Raw genomic sequence first — 26589 nt, forward strand, 5'->3', positions numbered from 1 at the left:
ANGGGAGGGGAGGGGAGGGGAAGGAAAGGGAAGGGAAGGGAAGAAGAAAAAAGAAAAAGAAATAGAAAAAAAGAGCAAACTACAGACCAATACCCCTGATGAACACAGATGCAAAAATCCTTAACAAAATACTAGCTAACCGAATCCAACAGCATATCAAAAAGATGATCCATCATGATGAAGTGAGTTTCATACCATGGATACAGGAATGGTTTAACATACGCAAGTCAATAAATGTGATACACCACACAAACAAACAGAACTAAAAACAAAAGTTACATGATCATCTTGATAGATTCTGACAAAATACAGCATCCTTTTATGATTCAAATCCTCAGCAAAATCGGCCTATAAGGGCCATACCTCAATGTAATAAAAGCCATCTATGACAAACCCACAGCCAACATAATACTGAACAGGGAAAAGCTGAAAGCATTCCCTCCGAGAACTGAAACAAGACAAGGATGCCCACTCTCACCACTTCTATTCAACACAGTCCTAGCCAGAGAACCCGACAAGAGAAAGAAAGAAAGGGCACCCAAATCGGTAAAGAAGTCAAACCGTTGCTGTTTGCTGATGACATGATCCTACACTTAGAAAACCCTGAAGATTCCTCCAAAAAGCTCCTAGAAGGTTGCAGTGAGCCAGGATCACGCCACTACACTCCAGCGAGGAAGACAGAGAGACTCTGTCTCAAAAAAAAGTTCCTAGAACTGATAAATGAATTCAGCAAAATTAACATATACAAAATTAAAGTATACAAATCAGTAGCTCCACTATACACCAAAAGCAACCAAACTGAGAATCAGATTAAGAACTCAACCCCTTTTAAAATAGCGGCCCCAAAAAACTTAATACTTAGGAATATACCTAACCAAAGAGGTAAAAGACATCTACAAGGAAAACTACGAAACAGTGCTGAAATAAATCACAGATGACACAAACGGGAAAACATCGCGTGCTCATGGATGGGTAGAATCAATATTGTGAAAATGACCACACTGCCAAATGCAATCTACAAATTCAATGCAATTCCCATCGAAATATCACCATTATTCTTCACAGAACTAGAAAAAAAAAATCCTAAAATTCATATGGAACCAGAAAAGAGCCAGCAGAGCCAAAACAAGACTAAGCAAAAAGATCAAATCTGGCATCACATTACCTGACTTCAAACTAGACTGTAAGGCCATAATTACCAAAACAGCATGGTACTAGTATAAAAATAAGCACACAGACCAATGGAACGGAATAGAGAACCCAGAAATAAACCCAAATACTTAAAGCCGATCTTCAACAAAGCAAACAAAAATTAAAGTGGAGAAAGGACACCCTATTCAACAAACGGTGCTGGAATAATTGGCAAACCACATGTAAGAGAACGAAATTGGATCTTCATCTCATACCTCATACAAAAATCAACCAAGATGGATCAAGGACTTAAATCTAAGATCTGAAACTTCAAAAATTCCAGAAGATAACATCGGAAAAACCCTTCTAGACACTGGCTTAGGCAAAGACTTCATGACCAAGAACCCAAAAGCAAATGTGACAAAAACAAAGATAAAGAGGTGGGTCTTAATTAAAGAGCTTCTGCACAGCAAAAGGAACAGTCAGCACAGTAAACAGACAACACACAGAGTGAAAGAACATCTTCACCATCTATACATCTGACAAAGGACTAATATCCAGAATTTACAAGGAACTCAAACAAATTAGCAAGAAAAAACAAATAATCCCATCAAAAAGTGGGCTAAGGACATGAATAGACAATTCTCAAAAGAATATATACAAATGGCCAACAAACATGAAAAAATGCTCAACATCACTAATGATCAGGGAAATGCAAATCCAAACCACAATGCAATACCACCTTACTCTCACAAGAATGGCCATAATAAAAAAATCAAAAAAGAACAGATGTTGGCATGGATGCGGTAAAAAGGGAACACTTCTACGTTGCTGGTGGGAATGTAAACCAGTACAGCCACTATGGAAAACAGCGAGGGGATTCCTCCAAGAACTAAAAGTAGAACTACCATTTGATCCAGCAATCCCATTATTGGGTATCTACCCACAAGAAAAGAAGTCATTATATGAAAAAAATACTTGCACACACGTTTATAGCAAAAAATATGGAACCAGCTGAAATGCTCATCTATCAACTAGTGGGTAAAGAAATTGTGGTATACATATACATGATAAAATACTGTGCAGCCATAAAAAGGAATGAATTAATGGCATTCACAGCAACCTGGATGGAACTGGAGACTAGAGAATTTAACTCAGGAATGGAAAACCAAACAATGTATGTTCTCACTCTTAAGCGGGAGCTAAGCTATTAGATACAAAGGTCTAAGAATGATACCTTGGACTTTGGGGATTCAGGGGAAAGGGTGGGAGGGGGGTGAGGGATAAAAGACTACGTATTTGGTTCAGTGTATATCGCTTGGGTGATGGGTGCACCAAAATCTCACAAATCACTACTAAAGAACTTACTCATGTAACCAAATACCACCTGTTCCCCAAAAACCTATGGAAACAAAATTTTTTTTAAAAAAAGAGAGAGAGACCACACGAGACCCTCCCACACACACATACACTGAGGACACAGTGCGAAGGTATCCCTCTGCAAGCCAGAAAGAGAGCCCTCACCAGAAGGCGACCATGCTGGCACCCTTATCTCGGCTTTTAGCTTCCAAAACTGTGAAAAAATAAATTTCTGTCGTTTAAGCCACCAAATCTATGGTATTTTGTTCTGGCAGCCCAAGCAGACTAAGACAGACTGGAAAAAGAGAGCAACTGGCAGCAAGAAGACTGCTTTAAAGAGACTACTGCAATGTCCAGTAGCAAAGCAACAGACTACACAGCAATCAATTAGCTACAGAGAAAAATAAGCTACCTCACTTGGCCCCAGGATTTTTAGAAGTTATATTCAAGAACCCTCACTATCCATTTCCAAGGTCTTTAGTTTTGCTGTTTCACCTACCAGCTATTCTCATCGTTGCAATTTAAGGTAGATCTTCAAGAAAGCATTAGGAATTATTACAAAGGGAGAAGCTGAGTCAAAGAGGCCCCAGAATTTTCTTGAGTCCAGTCAAGCAACTGTCAAATCATCCCATAACCCTTTTCTCCCAAACCCAGTTAATGCCTTATTCTGAAGAACCATCAGCAAATAGCTCCTATGAATGCCACAAGTACACTGGCCTCCATCAAAGCTACCTCAATGGCCCTACTGGCACTGGGTTCCAAAGGAACCCAATAGTCTCCTTACTTTGGATTTGTCAATTCCCTTCTTCAAAGTAATGTGAAAACTTCTAAACAATACAATCACATAAAGAGATACTTAGAAAGTCATGGAAAATCTCAGTATTTCCCAATATAAGGTAAGACAGGTGTTTTATATACCCAGACAAACACTCTAAAGGGAAGGGGCAATACTGGATGCTGCAGGAACATCCTCATCACAAAGTCCTAATCACAAAGAACCAGGAAACAGTAGTATCATCAGCAGACAGCTCCAAGTCCTGTCATTCAAGGATATGACTAAGTCTCAGACTTTCTTGCTTCAAGCACAAGCATACAGCAGACAAGAGTTCCTCTTGCGTTTCGTAACCTCATCTCTGCATCCTCTTCTCATCACTCAGGAGTATAAAAGTATATCTGAACTTTTAACTCTTTAAAAGGTTAACTCTTTAGTGTCACTAAAATTTTGTTGAGATTACTTGCTTATCAGTACAAAGTAAAAGCAGACTGTTCCTAAGAACTATTCAGCTGTCACACATTCATACTTAAGCCTGGGGTTAACCTTGTCACTACAGCAGATCCTCAACAAGCATTTTAAAAACTGAGCTGAGAATAAAGGACTCAAGGGCACTAATATGGGGGCTCTATGGTTTGGAATATAATGAACAGAATCCTCACAAAGAATATGCCTGAGGATTTATTTTACTTTACTGCTTCAATTTCCCCATTTAACCAAAAGACTCATCCGAACAATTCTGAGATTCTGATGAATTATATACAAATATTATATATATTTCATTCTGATGAAATACATATTTATATATAAAATATGTAAATTACATATTTAAAATGATAAAGAGTTCCATAGTCTAGTGCTCCTCTCAGTCACCTGATTTAATCTTCAATAACTGACCATCAGAAATGTTTACATTTTACATGAAGATTCCCTTTCTCCATATGTATATGAAAAGCTTGGAATCCCTTTCAAGACTTGCTACGCCACCTAGTAAAATAACTAATATCTGTACAGATCACAAACCTCCACATTTTAGAATTTTCATAAAAATTTTTAATCTGCTCATTATCACAACCCCCTAAGGCAGTATTTTTATTGTTCTCATCTTAGACATAAGATAAACAGACTCAGAGAGGTTAAAATATGCTGCCCTAGGATCACATATCTACTAAATACTAAAGCCAACACTAAACCAAAACTTTGTATCTCCAAACTGCTCCTCTTTCAAATATACCACCACAATGTATCTCTATTCTCCACTACCTTAAACAAACCATTCTACACAGAATAAAAAACAGTGCATTAGTAGATACTCAAATACCTACAGATGCTCTTTAACAACAGCCCAATCTATTTCTAAATAAACATACAGAATGAACTAATCATAACACTTTCAATATTAGCATTAATACCTTTCATTTAATGAATTAAAAGTTCTGTTCTGTTAAAATATCTTCTGTATGTTTAACAACATTTTTAAACTACTTTTGGAATAAACACTTTCCATCCACTTTAACTTGTTTTTATAACTAAACACTAAATCTTTGAAAAAAGGGAAATAAAAAAATAAAAATTGTCCATACTATGAAGCAACCATTCTTTTCTCTGACCTCAACTAAATGATAGCTGTGAATATTCCAGTATCTTCCAACTATCAAATTTCATATTCTTCCCAACTCACGAAGTCTAAAGACAGCTTAGCAATAAGACCACACAAAAAAAGAATTACACTTTTATAAAGATATCTTAGGTTGTAGCTATTTATATTTAATGTCTTGAAATACTAAAAATAAAGTCCTTAATTAACCATTTTATAGAGGCTTTTAATTATACTGTTTTCTCCTTAATAAAAATAAATCAGCCAGGCACAGTGGCTCACGCCTATAATTCCAGCACTTTGGGAGGCAAAGGTGGGCAGATCACCTGAGGCCAGGAATTAAAGAACAGCCTGGCCAGCACAGTGAAACCCCATCTCTACCAAAAATTACAAAACTAGGTGTGGTGGCAGGTGCCTGTAATCCAAGCTACTCGGAAGGCGGAGGCACAAAAATCGCTTGAACCCAGAAGGCAAAGGTTGCAGTGAGCTGAGATCGCACCACTGCACTCCAGCCTGGGCGACAGAGCCACACGCTGTCTCCCAAATAATAATAATAATAATAAAATAAATAAATCTTGAAGCACTTTTGGAGAATATCAACAGTACCCCATTTAAGACTTCTTTTTTTCTTTTTGTCACCTTGGCTTCAGATAAAACTTCTTATTACAACAAATTTCAAAGATTTCTAGAGATACTAAATTCCTCCTCAAGACAAACCATGCTCTTGTAGATTGGTATCAGTGCAGGTGCAACTACAACTGATTAGAGTTTGCTACTTCTGAGGGGCAATAAGAAACCACAGGCAAATGTATTTCACTGTTGATTTCTCTATTTCCTCTGTAAAATTAACAGTTACCAACTTCCTACAAGAGTTATGAAGCAAATAGCATATGAGTAAATATTTATGAAGTACTGTTATTGTCACTGATTTTGCTTTAAAACAATAAGACTCCTCCCCTTCCCCCAATCATTCAGTGGACAAAGTCCTACTGCTATTATAACGTATTCGGCAAGTCTTCGGAGTCAAACTCAGTGTGAATAAAGTCTGCTCATTACAGGCACTGTTCTTAAGCTTTAGAAGAGGGATTATACAAATATGAAGGCAAGAGAGACCCTGGCACTATGGCATGTTTTGTGTTCCTGCAGTACAGCATCTCAAACCCCTACAACCTTTAAGTGGATTTAATTATTCAACATTGTATCATGGTTCGTAAGACAATAACACTAGCAACAGTACAAGCAACAGGCTTGCAAAGCCACCAGAAAAGTCAATGGCCTACTGGTCTACCTCTCAAAACAGACTACAGCAAACTAGTTTATTATACACTTCATTACTACTTTCATAGTTTATATTAAACAGTAGTGCGTCTGAGCCAATAACAAGCTCCTGAGGAAAATTTCACACTCAACAGAATCATAACTTGTTTTTAATTAAGATGCCTGTAATGAGTGTATTTCAGGAATAAACATCATGCTACTAATCTATGAAAACTTTTCACCAATATAAAAGGAAAGAATAAAGTTTACCAAAGACTGATTTTGTGTGTTCCCTACAGCAAAGTATCTTGGTTCTACTTTTTCTTCTTGAAGATGACTATTAGGATTTTCTTAACTGTTTGCTCTCAGTCAGAATTCAAAAGAGTATGGTCAGGGTTGAGGCTTCCTTGTAGCAGAGCTCATATAATGCTTCTTATGTATACCAAATGGGGACCAAATGAAAAGAACTCTACTCTCCTGATAGTACCCTGAAAATTTCTCCGCATGCTTTAACTGATCAGAGAAGTATCAGCACACTTGTTGGCCCAAAAGACGAGAAAGCTTCTCTCTCCTCAAAACAGATCTTGATTCCCTAAATCAATGTATTGGACGGACTACTCAAAGCATAAAACTCAGCCTGAAAAGCTTATATTCCAAAAAGAATTTGCTTTATATAAACAAGTCCACCACAATTTTTTGTTCTGTATTTAAAATAATGAAGTCTCTAGTTTAGACTTTTGAGAACAAAAAGTTCTTACTGTGAGCTGAAAACAATCCCTGGGGTGGGGGGTGAAGGAAGGAGGGAGAGGAGGAGAGACAGACAGATCTCCATAATACCTTTTCTAAAATCCATGGGGCCAGATGGGTTTTAGAACTGAGTTTTTCAGACTTTAGAAAGGAAACATAGTATATAAGTACATATGTCATATGCTACAAATCAGCTCCTGGCAACCACACAGGAACTAGGAAAATAGAGAATGTCAACGGCCTCCTTTCAGATAAGATCAGATTTTGCCACCAAAATACTTCATGCTGAAATTAATTGTGGTTCAGATCTTTTTGGATTTCAAAATTGCAGATAAGGGGCTGTGGATCTCTAACAGGGAAAAGCGGATCTTGACAAATAATAAAATATGCTATCACCTAGAATAAAAAAAAAAAAACTAGCTGATACTTAGATAAAAGATATTTAGGATATTTAGGACCGTCTTGAAATGGCTCTAATTACCTACCTAATTGAAAAGTTATAATCATTTCAAGTTATATGTTCCTATCAAGAGATTCAACATGAAACACTTTTCCCTTTAACTTTATTCCCAACTGGGACTAACACTAAAAAACATTTTCTAAAATCTGAGTATGTCAGTACCAAGCAGATTAGTAAATGGGCCTCTGGACCACATGACAAAGTTGGCTAGATATAGTGGGGTTTCCAAATAGAAAAAACCTAGAAGGATCCTGCAGGAGAACTCAAAGATTCTTACATTCTTACCCTTGGCACAAGGGCCCATATAAGCTCAGATTCTCTAAACTGACCTGTGGCCAAACCACATTTCTGTTCAAAGTGAGCCTAGCATTTTTTCCTCTCCAAAGGTACAAACAAACTACTTACTTATCCCCAACCACCTCAGAACAACAACATGCCTCTGGGACCAAGAAGCTGGATAACGGTAATTCCCTCCCAGCAGGGAGATCTGCCATGCCTAACCAACAATCACAACTCTGGCCCACAGCAGCAGCGCATTCGCTCACTGACTGGAGCAGCCATGATTATATTAAGTCCAACCTGTGTTCATGTATCAGCTACCAATGAAGCGATGAAAGAGTAATTATGAGTCTATCTTGCTCATTTTTAAAGCCTGAAAATAGCTCACAGGCAAAACTACCAGAAGCAAACAAACTGACAACTTTTGAGGGAGGCTGCCTCCACAAAGACTTCCATTTGGCAACTACAATGATCTTCCATAGATTACCACAAATGTGGAGAAACCCCCTCAGTTCAAACTCAGGCACCTTCCTAATACCACAGAGCTGACAAAATGACATCTTGGGCCAAATTTTCCCAATTTTAATAACCAAAATATAGTAAGTTATGGTAGCAGTGTTTTTTTAAGAAAAAAAAAAGGTAGTATTTTCTGTCCTGTACCTTATCGCTAATTGTTTTATTACATTATGTTGAAGGTTTCATCCCTGAGTCACCACCCAATGCAATAAAAATTAGTAACCAATCTCTAATCCGTTTTCTTTTCTGTGTGATCTTTAAATGTGATCTTTAAGTCCCCAAGCAGCTTACAGTAGCTTAGATGACTCACCATAGTATTTATGAGAGCACATTTTTAACCTGGAACACATGAGAGCACATTTTAAACATGGAACAAAAAAAACAAAGCTCTCTCTATAAAATTACATTTTCTTTCCAAGTCAAGGGTATCTTTAAAACTACAGGATAATCTGGCTGGAAACAGAAAAAAGTTTCAAATAACAGTCATGTTATTAACAAAGCTATCTGTGTTTCAGTTTATGAAAATAACAGTTTTCTTTCTACCAAAACCATGTTTCCCCCGATGTAATGATCCCTTTTTACAGGCTTCTATAGGAGCAAGAAAAGGTGCACGAAAAAATACAGCTAAAGATATGCTCTAGAGTTGGGCTTCTCATTAAGGATTGGCCAGCATTCCATTCCATCCTGACCCTTACCCCCAAAGATACAAACCAAAACAGGAGGAAGGTAATGCCATAAGCTGAAAATGATGTAACTTTAGAAATTCAGTTTTACTCAGTGATTAATGAAAACATATTTAAATTACTGCAAATAGTTGTGGTAGCAAGTAGAAAATAAAATGTACATGAATTTTTAAGATACAATTTCTTCCACTCACTTGCGACGTGCTGCTTCAGGCCACCAAGGGAGTTTATGTTCCTTCTTCACTGCCATTAAGAAAAAAAGTGAAGACGCTCCACCCTAGAGACTCTTAACATTCTCTCTAACCTGTTCCCAGGCGTTCTATCCTTTCAAGTCAGGTAATTTTTATTTTACTTAATTATTTAGACTATGCCTTACTCCAGAAAGAATTTCAAGTACCTGGAGAAATAATATGGACAAAATACTACATTTAGGTGGTGGCGATACCTAAGCATGGAAAAGGAGTTTCAAACGGTGTACACACTCTCTTCATTATTCTGCACTCTACAAAGTAGAGTCTACAAAATAATAACATTAAGAAGAAATCAACTAAAAAAGAAAAGTTAAGGTTCTTAGGTACTTCACGACTTTTCAAAACTACTTATATGCCTGATAACTTCTCAGACTTCATATACACAATTTTATGGCACTAAAAGCAACTTTTATTTGTTGCTCTTGTAGGGGTATTTCCTCACTTCCAACACCACAGACAAAACATTTCATTTTATCCAAAGTAAAATGAGATAATGCCCATAAATTGCTTAACACAATGCCTAGCATATAATAGGAATTCAATAAACACTAGCTATAATACTGGCTATATAATGATTTCTAATAGAATCATTAGTATTACCAAGAATACTAATTAGAAGGTACCACAAAAATAGCAGCTACCATTTCTGAAGCAGCTTTGTAGGAGGAAATATATAGATAACCTTATTTAATCTTCACAAGGATTCTGTAGGTGGGCATTATTACCCACTTTCCACAAATGAAAAAAGTATAGCTCTGATTATTTAAATGTCTTGCCTAAGGCCATCCTACTAGTAAGCTGCAAGTCATCGATTCCAATCCAGTTGTCTGGCTCCTGAGCCCAATTCTTTCCACTACCCTATACTGCCTCTCTCACAAAAAGTCAGGAATTCAAGGGCTCTCTCACTGACAAGACTCCAATTAGATTCCACTCCACTTCAATAAGCACAGGTCAAAGAATGACAGGAATTCCCTCCAGTCACCACACAACACATTTGTATACAAGCACAAATGTGCTCCAAATGTCATAATGCATTCCATTCACATACTAATAAAATTTTGTATTGTTACATTAAATAATCAACCAAAGTCACTGATTTTATGCATGTAACTCCACCATTAACATCAATCCCTGGCCTGATAAATTATCTCCCTCTGTGTTCACTTCCCTAAGGGAATTCATTAGCTTTAATTATTAACTTGTAGGCACAAAAAACAAAATTTGCATCTCCTAACCAAAAGAAATCAAAATGTGGGCAAAAACATACACACACACAAAAAGGTGGTCAGTACTACATTATTTATCATATCAAAAAGCAAATTAACAAAAATCCCTAAATGTCAAGTAGTAAGAAAATGGATTTGTTAAGTTACGCTATATTCATTCCACTTAAGAGCATGCAACTATTTTAAGCCAAGTTAATAACAGGAGAAAATGTCAATGGTAGAAGATTAAGTGAAACAAAAAATAGGACATAAATGAACGAACATTAAGTTACCAACTTTGCAAACAGAACTATAAGAAAAAAACGACAAAAAGGAAATAAACAATTTTCTCTGGATAGTGAAATAAAGGTAATTTTCCCCTTTTGCTTTTCTGTTCTCCAATTTTCTTTTCAATTATGACTATGTAATAACTTTATATGCAGAAAAAAGATGGTCTTCTTTTTAAGCAACATCTTTACTGAGCATCCTTCCCTCATAAATCTTCAAATTAGCCAGAAGAGTCCCAGGTCATGTGAAATATAAAATGCAAAAAACAATTCAGCATCTTTATTACCTCCAGCATTACTATCCTCCAATTATGTCAGAACTGCAATCTTGAGTCATTTCTCTTACCTACAGAAAGCCAATCCTTCAAATTCTATCAATCCTTTACTTCTGATATTTTTCCTTTCTATTCCTTACACTAACATCAAATGCAACCCCTCACCAGCTCATCCTAGATTGTCATAAAGGCCTCCAAAGTAAATAAATGCCTTCCTTATTTTAGTGTCTCACCACCAACAATTTACTCCACCACAGCTAACTATGTGCTAGGCACTGTTCTTGGAACTTTACATGTATTAACTCATTGAACACTCCTAACAACCTTATAAGGATAACTACTATTATTAGTCCTGTTTTACAGATTAAGAAACAGAAGCAGAGAAGTTAGGTAACATACCCAAGATCACCCAGATAATCACTGGTAATTTCTGGATCTGAACACCTGTAGTCCAGCTCCAGATAATATGTAAATATGAGCTCCCCCAGGAATTAAGGAGTGGTGACAAATAAAAACCAGCTTCTCTCTCTCTGAACTGTACAGGCCCTTGGATCAAGCTAAATTCTTATTTCCAGGTCTCTCCTCATGCTATTCCTCAACTGGAAGACCAGTTCTTCTCTTCCCTAATTCATTGTCCATATCTCCATCACAACTTAACTCTAAACTCAACATTTTTGAGTTTTCCTTAAGCCAGTTCCCTGACTCTTCAGCAGAGCCTCTTTCTTATGGACTCAATTTAAACTACAATAATGTGTGTTTGTTGACATTTTCTATGTTAAGAGAAGTATTTTACTTCCCATCTAATAATAAATGTTTCCACCTTTTTTTTTTTTTGAGACAGTCTCCCTCCATGCACCCAAGAGGGAGTGCCGTGGCGCAATCTCGGCTCACTGGAACCTCTGCCTCCTGGGTTCAAGCGATTCTCCTGCCTCAGCCTCCCCAGTAGCTGGGACTACAGGCACGTGCCACAACACCTGGCTAATTTTTTGTATTTTTGGTAGAGACAGGGTTTTGCTACGTTGGCCAGGCTGATCTCCAACTCCTGGCCTCAAGTGATCTGCCTGCCTCAGCCTCCCAAAATGCTGTGATTACAGGCGTGATTTCCCATCTTCCCAAAAACTGCTAGAAGAATGCATAGGTGGATACTAAATAGTTAATTGATAAAAATGAGATACTTATGGCACAACTATTTAACAAAGGAGACTGTCATTCATTAGTCTTTTGAACTAACATATTTAAATATTTGTCTTCTCATTATCTTCCCTAAACACAAACGCTTCAGATTTGCAATTTCAACATTCCCATCCATAAACATACTTTCAAGTGATACCCAAAAACAGTCTTATTAAATGATCTTTTAAAAAGGCATTCCACACATTGTCCAGAAATACCACTTTTTTTTCTTTTTCAGGAGAGCCTTTCTAATAGTGTTACTTTTACCTTCTTTCAGTGAGATTATCCAAGTCTTTGACAACACTAGGCAGGCAATGACATTCCAGGAAAGATTACCAATTGTTTAAGAGCAGAAAAGACTATATGACTTTAATAAGACAGTATTATTTATTGCCCAAATAAGTATAAAATTTGAAAGTTGTTTATAGTCAAGGCTGGATATCTTCATCTTTATCTTCCCATTTCAAAAGGCTTGTTTAAAAACTCAAAGATATAGCAAAGGACATCTTGAAGACAGAAACTTGAATTTGTGTTTAAATGGCTAATGAAAACAAAAATATTAATCGTAGGTATGCCTCACTATATACAAAAAACAAGCCCCTAAAATGTTGTGATCTAATCAAATTGTTTTTCAAATCCATTACAAGCAATGACTACGGCTGGGGGGGAGGGGAGAACACCATTTTTTTTTTGTTTTTTTGGAGACAAGAGTCTCACTCTGTTGCCAAGACTAGAGTGCAGTGGCACCATCTCAGGTCACTGCAACCTCTGCCTCCCGAGTTCAAGCAATTCTCCCACCCCAGCCTCCTGAGTAGCTGGCATTACAGGTGCCCACCACCACGCCCAGCAAGTTTTTGTATTATTAGTAGAAACAGGGTTTCACCATGTTGGCCAGGCTGGTCTCGAACTCCTGACCTCAGGTGATCCACCCACCTCAGCCTCCAAAGTGCTGGGATTAAAGGCATGAGTCACCACACCGGACCTTGTTTTTCAATTGTTCAGGAATTGTCCTGAAAAGTATACAGTACTCATGGTTGTAATCCTTTCTCTAATTTTTATGTTTTCCAAGTTTGAGTTTTCATATACAGGTTTTCTCTAAAACACTTCCTTGCTACCTTTTACCTTAAAATGAGCCACTTAAATACCAGACCATATTTGTCCTAAAATATATTTTTCCTCACACACCTGCTAACTCTGTGGTTACTCTCATTAATCACTACAGCTTACCTGAAGCAAATGTCTAACATGGCTCAATATTAACGAATACGTATTACTACAAATTATAGCTATTATAAATTTCAACACTATTATGTACATAATATGAACTACACCCTACTCATAACCTTAAAATACCTTAAGTGAAAGGTCAGACCTGGTTTTCTCTCTCAAATCACCATTCCTATTTCTATTATAGTTCAGTAAAAACCCACAGTGGTACAATTTTGGTTTTCTCTTGATTTTGTTCTTGATATGTTCAAGTAATGCTATGGCAACTTGAAAAGCTTACTCCACATTTAACAGGGTAAGAAGGCATTTAGTAATCTTACCATTTTTTTAAATTACTTGAAAAGTGGATGCAGTTATAAAAGGCCAACACCAAGAATCCCCGGAGAGACAGAACAGTTTTTGTATCCTGACTGTATCACTATCAATAACCTAGTTACTGTACTAATTTTGCAAGGTGCTATTATTGCAGGAAACTGGGTAAAGGCATATAGAATCTCTGTATAGTTTCTTACAACTGCATATGAATCTATAACTATCTAAAAATAAAAATACTGAAGAGTAATTTAATGAGAATTCATTTTCTGGCCCTATGTCAATATTTCCAAAAGCCTATAAGTACATCTAAAATTTCCCCGACCAAAAAAGATCAGTAACTGAAAATGAAAATCTGTATTCCTTTTAAAATTAAGAGCCAGAAAATACTTCCTACAATTACCTCTGAAAATTTTGGGCCAAAAGAAACCTATACTGTTACAAAAGTCCGAATTCAGTAAGAAAAAATAAAGCTTTACTTAATAGTCAAAATGACATTCTAGATAGAAATATAAGAGAGATGCTCAATATCTACAGATGGCTTACAAAATGACAACATCCCTTACTACTCGGATTCCAAAACAAAGGAAATTTTCAGATATCATAACAAACCCTTAATCTACTAAAAACTAAACCCAAAATCACAATTTAGACATAACACACTCAAACCCTAAAGTTGAGGACATGGATTTAAACATCTGAACCATTTCCATGTTGTCAATCCTTTTAACAAACTTTCCTTCTACACACTGCCCTTTCTTTCTATACACTGCCCTTATCAGAGTACCCCACCTTTCACCCCTACAGAAAGAAAAGCTTCTCTCAAGGTCACTTTAGGAACACTTCACACAGCCCATCATACCAAGTGAACAAATTCACTCTCACCATAATGCAAAGAAAATTTTAACACCTTGATGAAGGAATAACATAACAGATCCTCAAGACAAATTAGTAGTAAACACATCTTTATCTTTTCCATAGTGACTTCTGACACGCAAATAACTCAGCTATCATGAGTTATTTGTTTTGCTTCAGCAATAAGATTAAAGATAACATCACATACTATAGTATATATATATATTCTTTGTTAAAAAAGTTTCTGAAAGTATTATATATTGTTTCTCAAAAACAGCCCACTGTGAAATTGAGTCTTCCTCAAAAAGGACAAATGAGAAAGGAAATTACAATGCCCAACTATAAACTCTAGTTTTCATAAGTCAAACAGCATGAGGTTTTTATAAATATTACTCCAAAGATAAAACAGAAAACAAACAAAAAACTCTAATCTTTACTACGGCAGCTCTTCAAAAGGAAAGTCAGATCTTTAGCTCCTTAATAGCTGCAAATACATAGGCATTAGGGTGTATTACATAATATCCTTTGAAATCAGGGCAGAAGATTATTCAAATGTCAATAAGGTGTACAAATATAAATTATATAACTAAAATAATGTTACTATACCAATTTCTTTTAGACATTCCCTTTAAGAAATGGCCACAGAAAAATTATATCTACCAGTACATCTTGATTTGAAAAAAAAATCACATGCCATTTTCTTTTCCCCAAATTCAAATTCATTCACTAATTTATTAAAAGTCACAGCTTATTACAACTTTTTGTAGCATTTAAAACAAAACACACAGATAAATATTGCTAAGTTCACTGCATACAGGTGTGTAAGTTCAAATCTTTCAATGGATAACAAATCTAACTTTTAAAACTAAAAGTTCCTACTCCAAATAATAAAATACAGTGACCATTAGCAATGTAGAAAATAATTTTTTCTTTGTGTAATGCAACATACTAAAAGAAGTCCAAAATTGCTCCAATGCCACGCTTGTAATCCATATCCCAGTTCATATATATATACTTTTAATTTCACAGACTACATAAATCCTTCTTAAGTTTAAAAAGTGAAATAAATATAATTGCCTTTATTCTAAAAATAGAATGCACTTCTAATAGCAAGTTCCTGGAGTTCATGTTATCGTATCAGTGAGTGTCCAGTTATACATATTTACCACAATTTAAGCTGGAACAGTAGGCAACAGTAATATCATGACTCATTTTTAAAAAATACTAAGCATCATCTACTATGTATTGGTCAAAGTAAATCTGAAGGTTCCTGAGAATGAATTATTAGTTGCAAAAATGAGATGTATCAACACCTGTAAAGAAATACAGCCATCTTCTACAACTTTAAAATTATTAAATTTTCTCCCCCCACCACAAAAAAGTAACAACTTTCAAATGATCACCAGTAAAAGGAAGGAGGTGAGAGAAGAGTTGGGACTTGGCTATCGTTTCATGATGTCCTTTTGATCAAGAATAATACTAGTCTTTAGCCTACTTAAAATTCAAAACAACGCCTTCATTTCACTCACTTAACATGATTAAGGACATGCTATACTTTCCCCACAAGCTGTAATTTCATAATTAAAAATGAATTTTAGTAAATTAAATTAGTATACAATTTTAAAACAAACTTTTAGAATCTAAAGTGGTATGAAGTGTTTAGGTGGTTATGAAATTAACCTCATTTTCTGATGTTTTATTCTCACAGTATTTTAAGAAATCAACTATTATTTTACCAGGGGAAATAAAAGGCACCCATCAAAGAGGAATTACTGAGTTTCAGCCCAGAGATGTGACAGTTGGTTTTCTTAAGATGTTGCTGTCACAGCTTTAGTTACTTTTTTCATCTCTGAGCACAAAGAAATAAATTTAAATTAAATAAAAAGTTACAGCTTTTGTACACTGGAATGAACCTTGCTTCTAAAATATTTTGAAACTATGAGTTTTTAAAAGTCAAAAAATGACAAAATGCATACTTAAGAAAAATGGGATGTTTTAAAATGGAGCACAGTAGTCATAAATGTATTGAAAGTAAATTTAAAGAGCACTAGTGTGTAGATCTACTTTAACTTACTCTAAACATTATCAGAATGTAATCTGGATATAGGACAGAATTCAGTCATCTAATAGGTATTTAAAAATAAACCTAAGTTTCTATTCATTTTGAAAAGTTAACCCACTAACATTTTAAATAATTGTCAACGAAACTACTGATTTCCTACAGATTTCTGAGGGAACTATCATCTTTTAAAATTAATAAATCTTACTAATTATCACTTGACTCAACTCCACCTTTTATATACATATATTCAATAATATTTAAATGTCATGCTTTCTATTTTTCTACTAAAATGTATCACACCACCAAAATATAACTTTAGTTTAAGACATCATCTTACCTGATCCACTGAATTGACTGCTTCCCAGTGTAGTTGGTCTAGTTTTCCCACTATTAACAGGTGGGGAAAACATCTGCGAAATAACCCAAATATATGTTAGTCCTGAAATTCTTCTAGATTCCTTGCAGACAAAAGTCCACCAAAAGTCATTCATCAGTTATTATACTTCGGAGGGAAGTTAAAATAAAATTGGAGATACATTCAGATCCAGAGAGGCAAATACACTGAGTGATACTATTTCCTAATTAATTGGAAATAATGGCTACATTTTGTTCTGAAGACCCGATCATTTACACGGAAGATTCCAAGATTATTAAGTTTACACAGTATATTATTATCCATGATCTTTACTGTGGAACTAAGTGAATGTCATTACGTTTACATTATACCTTAATATACACATACAGTCAGAATTATGGCCAATTAAATTACTACATACAGTAAGGATTATAACTGAATTGTATAAAGCAGGTATAGGTGCTGCCTCCTAACAGCAGTTAATAAAGGAATCAGACCCATTAAAAATAAAAGCAGTGGGCCCTTCGGTTTCAGTTGATGTTTTTAAGTCATTTCCCATGTTAAGAACGTAATACACACACACACACACGTGTGTGTGTATAAAAGTACTCTGCTCAGAAGGCTAGAAATTCTAGCTCTGGACTACTTTTCTTGTCGCTGACATCTTTCAGGTACCATAAACTACATCTGATATTGGAGAGAAAAATGGTGATGAGTGTTGAAGAAAAAAACAACACTTTTTCATATAAAGTCCAAGATCCCTAATAATCATCGGGGTGGGAAGGTGACTCAACCAAAGGTCATAATTACATTGTTCTCCTTTTAACTGGTTAAATCAAATGACCCCTCTGGCATTAAAGTTTTAAATGTGCAAGTCTAGACATTACATCAAAGTTCAGGTGTCCAACTTGGGGGAGCTGGACTCCGGCCCTGAGAACTACTGCTCAAGCAGATGGAGTTCACGCTGCCTAGTCCCCACGTTGCTTCCCCCCACCCTTTCTTTCTTTTTTTTTTTTTTTTAATCCTCAGCAGAACCCCAAGATGTCGTGGAAAGCTCTCATACCGCACTGAAGTCCAGCAGGTCGCTCAGCTCCTTGTCGGTCCCTATAGCGGCCATGCGTTGTTGCTGGGGATTCATCTTCAGCCACTTCTAGCAGGTCCTAGGGCAGAGGAAACGGGCTCAGCGAGAGACCACCGAGGCCCAAAGTGTGTGAGGGGACACAGAGACGTACTGGGGAAGATTACGGAAGAGCGCTGGGGGCGCCGGGATGACTTCCAGGACCCCGACTCGCTCCCACCGCCGCGCGAGGAGGGGGCGGGAGGGCTCAGTGCCCGCGCCGGGTCCCGGAATCCACGCGTTCCTCGGCGCGGCCCGAGACCGATACGGCGGCTCCCGCAACTCGCCGCCTCTCCCGCAAGTTTCCGAGCCAGTCTCCGGCCCCTCCTCGGCGCCCCCTGCTCCGCGCCGCCGCCGAGTGCTCAGCGCGCGGGGCCCGGCCGCGGCTGGGGTCTCGAGGAGCCGGGTGAGGGGCAATTCGGCGTCCAGCGAGCGGAGCTGCGGCGAGCGGAGATGCGAAGTGACTCACTCGCTCGGCAACAATAGAACTGACAAGTTGCAGGGAACGCGCCGCTCGCAGGCCCGCGTCTGCGGCCGCCGCCGCCCGGACGTCCCCGGCGGGCCCAGGGGGTCGAAAAGCACCCCCGGCGCATCCAAGGGCGTTTTTAAACAGAAAACTGAAACGCCGACAACTAGTCTCGCTCTCGCCCGGCGTCCTCCTCCCCAGGCTCGGCCTCCTCCCACTTTTGCTGCCCTGCCCCGGACCTGCCGAACAATGAGCCTGGCTCCACGGCCGAAGCCGCCCGATCTCCCGCGCGCCCCGGAGCCTGGGCGCCGGCCCGAGTCGAGAGCCGAACGGGGCGCACAGGCCGAGCGCGCCGCCAGCGGGCCTGAGCGCCCGCTCGAGCCTCCGCCTCCACTCCGCTCCCCAACTTGGAGGGGACCCCTGGTTTGGCGCTGTACAAAGGGGCGCGGAGTTGAGGCGGGGACGGGGCGCCCCGCTCCAGCAGGGACGCGGCGGCGTCCCGCAGCCCCCAGCCCCGCCGCGCCGCCCCCCTCCCGCTAGCTAGCCCGCAATTACCTGCCGCCCCGTCTCCGCATCCAACCACCCCGATTAAAGTTCACTTTGGCCGGGAGAGCGGGCTTGGGCTTCCCCTTGCACCGCCCAGCGGCTCGGTTCACTTTGCCCCGCACGAGCTCTCGGGTCTGGGAGGGGGAGGCGGCTTTCGGGCCTGGCCGCCCCTTCCTCCCGGGGCGGGCTGTCGGTCCCCCCGAATAGAACTTGTGGGTCTCCTCAGGCGGACATTTTTTTCGCTGAGACGGCCTCACCACCGCGCTCGGCTCGCCTCCGGATCCCTCCGCGCCGGGAAGAGCCGCGGGTTAACCCTTCCCTCCCCGGCCCACTCCGCCACCTAGGAAGTGGGGCCAGCAGAGGGGGCGGGGAGGAGCCAGCGGGGGACTGGGAGGAGCCGCACCGCGGCGGGTGGACAAAGCCCGCGGTCGGGGGAGGCGGTACGGAGTTGGGGCCGGCGGGGAGGGGCAGGAGGCGCTCGCAGGCACCTCGAGAAACAGGCCCCGACCGCTCGCCGAGGAAGCCTCGTCCGGACCCCCTGGCAGCGGGGCGGCAGGCACTGTGGCGCCTCCTCGCGTTGGTCTTGCTGGTTCTCGGCCCCCGAAGCGGAGCGACGGAGACACAGCTGTGGGAGCATCTGGATCCGCAGCCCAAGTCCCCGGACTTCCCGGAACGCGAGGCCGCAGAGCACTGAAGGCTGCCATTCCCGAGCAGGTCACGCTGGACGCCACCCTAAGCTGGGCCCAGAGGCTTCCGCCCAGGAGGGCTGCAGTGGGCGCAGACACCGCGCGCGTGGGGACGGGAGACCCAGCCTCCTCGGCCGTTCCGCGAGTAGGCGCGGCCGGTCAGATTCGATGCTGAGCCGAATGCAGGAGAAAGGGCCAACCTCCCTCAAACCAGAAAAAGCCGTGTGAGCTTCAGGTTCTCAAATACCCCACTCAGCAAGACCCCACATCTCCAGTCACCTCCTCCCACCCAAATCCCATTCGGAGCCACCGAATTGCACGTGGGACGAGTTCTTGGGAATGGATCAAGCCAGTCTCTTCATCCAACGGAGACAGTCCAGGGTGGCTCTGTCACACAGCCACTGTCTTATGCGCAAGTTCTGAACTTGGCCTCAAAGAAGCCCCAGAGTAGAAAAAAGACAAAATAAACCTCAGTTCTTCGATTCTGGGCTGGAAGTGAGATTTTCTTGAATGGCAGCCAGTGTTTTGACTCTTAGGTAAGTGAGTGCGGTGAAGACCAGTAAGGCCCACGCAGAAGAAACACTGAGGAAAGAAGACACAAAGTAACAAATGGAAGGAAGCAGCCAACGCCTGAGGACAACATGGCAAGAAGGAGCCTTTGGATTCCGGACTAAGATGGAAAGAGAGGTAGATTCAGCTACCATATGCCATTACTGTACTTAGTACAGTTGTCTCTGTATCCGTGGGATTGGTTCCCGGACTCTGGATTTTCTAAGATGTTCAAGTCTGTTACGTAAAAATGGTGTATTTTCCCATATACTTTAAATCATCTCTAGATTACTTATAAAACCTAATACAATGCAAATGCTATGTGAATAGTTGTTAAGGTGTGTTTAGGGAATAATCATCCAAAGAAATCTCTGTATTTTCAGTACACTTTCAGGCTATATTTCAGGCTCTGTATTTTCGTATATTTTCAGGCCTGATAAGCCTAACTACATTTTTTGTTTTCAATTGGTTGAATCCCAGAATTTGGAAACTCCAGATACAGAGGACGGATGGTACAACCGGAGCTGTCAGGTGGATTTCCAAGGCTTTGCATTGGCTGTACCTGAAATTTATGGCAGATCCTGTGGTGGCCTAGACTCCCCAATATCCACTCTTTCTCATCTGGGTAAACAAGCCCAGTTCTTAGTCACATCCCTGCTCTGCCTACTTACCGGGGCAGGTGGTTCCAATCTAAGCAACATAGCACAATTCCAACCTAAATCAGCATAATCCCATTCCCTGCTACAGTTATTGGTTGGCAACGGGTGTAACATATTTGGGCCAATGAGAGGAGCAATTTCCTGGTCTTGATTGGGAAAAGTTTTTCTTTCATTTTGTGAGAGCACTTTTTTCTGCATGTCCCCAAAAATCGGGTCCCCTGGATGGTGGGTAGCCATCTTCCAAATACAAGTCTAGTCAGGTTAAAATAAAGCAGACATCAAGAAAACATACATAGAGATCTGATCTTAGGTGACTTTTGTGTGTGTGTGTGAAACATAGTCTGGCTGTGTCACCCAGGCTGGAGTGCCGTGGCAGGATCTCGGTTCACTGCAACCTCCGTCTCCCAGGTTCAAGCGATTCTCCTGCCTCAACCTCCTGAGTAGCAGGGATTACAGGCGTGTGCCACCATGCCCAACTAATTTTTTATTTTTTTAGTAGAGTCGTGTTTTCACCATGTTGGCCAGGCTGGTCTCAAATTCCTGACCTCAAGTGATCTGCCCTCCTCAGGCTCCCAAAGCACTGGGATTACAGGCATGAGCCACCACACCTGGCTTTGGTGACATTTTTGAGGCTCTGAATCAAGCAACTTCTGAGCTCTTCACTGATTAGACTAATAGGATTCCAATTTTCTGTTGTCTGTAATCTAGTATGGTCTACACAGTACCAGCCCAATGACCATTTTTTTAGTAGCAAAGACATAAACATAAACATCAGGTAGGAAGTCTGATTAGATAACTTAAGGCCCCATTCCCATGTGTTTGAATTCATTTTCTCCTGCTACTAACAGAGTACCATAGACTGAGTGATTTATAAAGTGATTTATAAAGAAGTTTATTTGGCTCACGGTTCTGGAGCCTGGTAAGTCCAAGAACATGGCACTGGCGTCTCTAGAGAGTCTTCTTGCTGTGTTATCCCATGTAGAAGGGCAAGTGAGCACACACAACAGAGTGTAATCCTTCATGAGGACTCTACCCTCTTAGAAGTCCCTCTTAAAGGTCCCAGTTCTCAACACTGTTGCATTGGGGGTTAAGTTTTCAACACATGAACTTTTGGGGGACACATTCAAACCATCGCACTGTGGTAAGATTCTATGACTCCATGGTAAAACTGGAGAGAAATCTTGGGGAAGGAGAAGGTATGTGATCCCACATGTAGGATTTATGCTGTTTTCAAGATTTTCTTCTCATCATTCTCACACAACTAGCGCAGAGGAAGAATATCTGTCTGCCCAAACCTTCAGTCATAGGGGCTCCCTCATTACTTAGAGACTGATTGGTGAAGTTTTTCGTATCTATTATGGCCCATATACTTTTACTTTATAATTTATTTTCTTTATTAGATTGTGAACTCCTTGAGGGTTCGGACCGACATGCATCTGTCAGTACCATGCACCTAACATAGTGCCAAGAGCATAGTAGACCCAAAAGGGAGGAGCTGGAATTAAAGCTATCATTCATTTGACATTATAACATGAAATTATTTTTCATAATACAGCCTTTGTATGTGTCTTTTTTTTTTTTTTTTTTTTGAGACGGAGTCTCGCTCTGTCGCCCAGGCTGGACTGCAGTGGCCGGATCTCAGCTCACTGCAAGCTCCACCTCCCGGGTTTATGCCATTCTCCTGCCTCAGCCTCCCGAGTAGCTGGGACGACAGGCACCTGCCACCTCGCCTGGCTAATTTTTTGTATTTTTTAGTAGAGACGGGGTTTCACCATGTTAGCCAGGATGGTCTCGATCTCCTGACCTTGTGATCCGCCCATCTCGGCCTCCCAAAGTGCTGAGATTACAGGCTTGAGCCACCGCGCCTGGCCACGTGTCATTTTTAATAAGAGAAAATGATTCCCACCAGTGAGTCTCCTATAATAGCTCTGACTTACATAGAAGACACAAAGAATATAAAAAGTGGAGTTTTGTATCACTTACAACTCATTTCTGGGCCTTTGCTGACCCATCTAGATAGATACAGAAGCCTTTACTGAAAAGCTCAGAGAGAAATAACTAAGTAATACAAATTCAGCATTAATTAATAGTACTATTTCTGTAGCATAAGTTACTCACTATCAATAAATTAATATTGAAAAGTATTTAATGTGCATTTCTTACATGCCAGGCATGGTGTTAAATGTTTCAGGACAGAAAGTCTAAAACCCATACTGCCCTCAAGAAAGTTACAATCTAATAGATTTTTTTTTTTTTTTTGAGACAGGGTCTCACTCTATTGTGCAAATTAAAGTGTTGTGACACAATCTCAGCTCACTGCATGTTTGCCTCCTGGGATCAGGTGATCCTCCCACCTCAGCCTCTGAAATACCTGAGACTACAGGCACATGCCACCATGCCTGGCTAATTTTTAAACTTCTCTTTGTAGAGACAAGATATCACTATATGGCCCAGGCTGGTCTCGAACTCCTGGGCTTAAGTGCTCGTCTCACCTCAGCCTCCCAAAGTGCTGGGATTATAGGCACGAGCCACCATGCCCAGCAATCTAATAGAGCTTAGTTCACTGTCCATTCACTGTAATCCACTACTGGACAGACACAGGAATTCTGTCAACATGGTTTCAGCCTCCCTATGCGCACAACACACACACTTCATCCTTGAACACACATATGCATATTTTATCAAGGACACCTGAGTTGCCCAGAGAAACCTTTATAGTCGAAAGGAAAAGTAACCAAAGCAATGGGCTTTTTGCTTTCTTGGCAGATTGACTTAGCCTTGGCCCCTTTTTAGAAGACAAGTATTCTAGGAAGCTAAGAGGAGAAGGAGAGAGAGAAGAGAATCAAGTCAGGTGTTAAGTGGGAGTAGTAAATTGCTATCTGGATGAAGTGACTGGCCTCCAAAGTTATCCACTAGGATCCAAGGTTGTTGGCTAATAGACCGTCTGGTAGCTTCCTGCTCTACAGGAGAATAACTGGCCAGGCGCAGTGGCTTACGCCCGTAATCCCAACACTTTGGGAGGCTGAGGCTGGCGGATTACTTGAGCCCAGGAGTTTCAGACCAGCCTAGGCAATATGGTGAAACCCTGTCTCTACAAAAAAAATACAAAAATTAGCTGGGCATGGTGGTGTGTGCCTGTAGTCCCAGCTATTTGGGAGGCTGAGGCAGGAGGATTGCTTGAGCCTGGGAGGCAGAGGCTGCAGTGAGCCAAGATTGCACCATTGCACTCCAGCCTGGGCAATGGGAATGAAACCCTGTCTCAGAAAAGAGAAAAGGAGAGTAACTGTCCCCTTGTGACCAACAGGGACAATTTATGTTAACAGTGAGTTTAATAAGAAGTAGTATCCTCAATTCATGGCACTACCATCACTGATGAACGAAAAGCCAAGACTTTTTACTCTCTCATGAGCCAAATTCTACTAATGACCAACCATCTACTCTCAGCATTCTTTTCCACCAACCAGCAAGAACCTCCCACTTTTGTGGTATTTCCTGGTAGAGATTTCATTTTTTCTCTCTGAATGTTGATAGATAAAATAGTTCTCTACTCTTTGCTAATATCATTTTTATCCACTATTTAAGACACTTAGATGGCTTATACAAATGCTATATTCATATTTGAGGACATGCCCCCCCCATTGTCACTCAATATCTTACACTCAATATCTTTTTCCCCTTTAGAATCTCTTCTTTCATATTTTATAAAAACACACATTTACACCAAAATCAAGACAAATTCAGAGGCCAAGAAAGGAAAAAAACTGTTAAACAATCTAGGGCATCAAACTTAGAGAAAGATTTCCATTTTTTTAAACTTAGTAGAGTTAATCAAGCAAAATGAGTAATAACCTTTCTCCATATTTCTATGTATATCTTGGCACAGTGCCTAGCAAGTAGTAAATGCTCGAAAAACATGTATTGAGAAATGAATCGTTATTCACTTCTAGGTAGAGATGGCAGTTGAACACATGGTCCAAATTTTGTTCCTTCCCAAAACCACATTAAGACATCAGTAATGAAATTTTCAAAACAATTTCTTTTTTTTTTTTTCAAACAGGGTTTTGCTCTGTTGCCCAGGCTAGAGTACAGTGGTGCAATCATGGCTCACTGCAGCCTCGACCTCGTGGGCTCAAGGAATCCTCCAACCTCAGCCTCCCAAGTAGCTAGGATCACAGGCGCACACCACCATACCAGGCTAATTTTTGTATATTTTTGTAGAGACAGAATTTCACCATGTTGCCCAGGCTGGTCTGAAACTCCTGGGCTCAAGTGATCTGCCTGCCTCAGCCTCCCTAAGTGCTGGAATTACAGGCGTGAACCACCGCACCTGGTGCCCCAAATTTTTTGTTTGGTTGGTTTTTGTTTTGTTTTGTTTTGTTCTGTTTTGTTTTAGACGGTGTCGCGCTCTGTTGCAGGCTGGAGTACAATGGTGCGATCTCGGCTCACTGCAACCTCCACCTCCCAAGTTCAAGCGATTCTCATGTCCCAGCCTCCTGAATAGCTGGGATTATAGGCACCTGCCACCACGCCCATCTAATTTTTGTATTTTTAATAGAGACAGGGTTTCACCATGTTGTCCAGGTTGGTCGCGAACTCCTGACCTCACGTGATCTGCCCGCCTTGGCTTCCCACAGTGCTGGGATTACCGGCGTAAGCCACTGTGCCCGGCCGTATTGGGTATCTTTTTAAGGAAGGAGGGCCTAACTCATGTGTCTTGTAATAGCATGATGGAAGTCAGCTTACATATTTAGAGATTTGTGTAGGCTACTCCCACAGATTAAGGATTAATTATTCCAAAATAGATACTAAGAAAAAAATCGAAAAGCAAAGAATACTTACCACATCAAAGCACATGAATAAATCCTCCCTTTTGCCAGTAAAGTAAAACTTGTACAGACTAAAAACTTAAGTATTTGGTGATTTGCCAGTCATATGATCAGAATAGGGAAGGGATAGCTGTTGTTAAAAGAATTGTTGGATGCAATGGCTCATGCCTGTGATTCCAGCACTTTGGGAGGCCGAGGTGGGTGAATGGCTTGGGCCCAGGAGTTCAAGACCAGACTGAGAAACAGGGAAACCCTGTGTACAAAAAATTTAAAAATTAACTGAGCATGATGGCACATGCCTGTAGTCCCAGCTACTCAGGAGACTGAGGCAGGAGAATCACTTGAGCCCAGCAGGTCGAGGCTGAAATGAAAATGTCATTTAATACCACAAAAATGTCCTTTAATGTAGTATGGTTGTTTAACATAGTGGCCCACACCTGTAATCCCAGTACTTTGGGAGGCCAAGGGGAGGATTGCTTGAGCCCACGAGTTCGAAACCAGCCTGGGCAACATGGCAAGACCCCATCTCTACAAAAAATTTTTTTAAAAAGTAGCTGGATATGGTAGCATGCACCTGTGGTTCCAGGTACCTGGGAGGGTGAGGCGAGAGGACTGCTTGAACCTAGGAGGCTGAGTCTGTAGTGAGCCGTGTTTGCACTACTGCATTCTACCCTGGGTGACAGAGTGAGACTTTGTCTTAAAAAAAGAAAAAAAAGTTGTTTAAAAAGATGATGATCATTCATCATATTGGACTATGACAAATATCCACTACCATTCTTTTGCAGGTTTGGTTGTAAAGGTAATCAATAGAAAGTTATGAATGAAAATTTAATTTTTCAAAAGTTTGAGTACTTATAAATTCAGCTGCTATTTTGTAGACTCCTAACTGTCTCTGGCATTCATTTATTCTTTCGGTTTTCATTAATTGAATAAATAT

The 26589-nt window shown here is 40.2% G+C and overlaps 2 protein-coding genes across 7 annotated transcripts in view; both read right to left on the minus strand.

The window, feature by feature from the left end:
- TCF12 (transcription factor 12) overlaps positions 1-19649 on the minus strand; it is a 397916-nt gene extending 378267 nt beyond the window's left edge. For all 6 annotated transcript variants that reach the window (XM_017896545.1, XM_017896551.1, XM_017896526.1 and 3 more), the window contains exons 1-3: positions 18942-19649; positions 17867-17963; positions 16786-16858 (exon numbers count right to left, since the gene is read on the minus strand). In XM_017896545.1, the coding sequence (XP_017752034.1) occupies positions 16786-16858; positions 17867-17941 (148 nt within the window). In that variant the 5' untranslated portion in view covers positions 17942-17963; positions 18942-19649. The remainder of the gene's footprint in view (positions 1-16785; positions 16859-17866; positions 17964-18941) is intronic.
- Positions 19009-19659, minus strand: LOC108545117 (translation initiation factor IF-2-like). Its single transcript, XM_017896609.1, has one exon. The coding sequence runs from the start codon at positions 19634-19636 to the stop codon at positions 19241-19243; it is 396 nt and encodes a 131-aa protein (XP_017752098.1). The 5' UTR covers positions 19637-19659; the 3' UTR covers positions 19009-19240.
- Positions 19660-26589: the final 6930 nt, after the last annotated feature.

The sequence above is a fragment of the Rhinopithecus bieti genome, unplaced genomic scaffold, assembly GCF_001698545.2.
Source record: "Rhinopithecus bieti isolate Rb0 unplaced genomic scaffold, ASM169854v2 scaffold_947, whole genome shotgun sequence".
In the NCBI taxonomy this organism is placed as follows: Eukaryota; Metazoa; Chordata; class Mammalia; order Primates; family Cercopithecidae; genus Rhinopithecus; species Rhinopithecus bieti.

Excerpts from the sequence above, each read along its gene's own strand:
- LOC108545117 (XM_017896609.1), bottom strand. The coding sequence starts at position 19,636 with ATGGCAGCCTTCAGTGCTCTGCGGCCTCGCGTTCCGGGAAGTCCGGGG.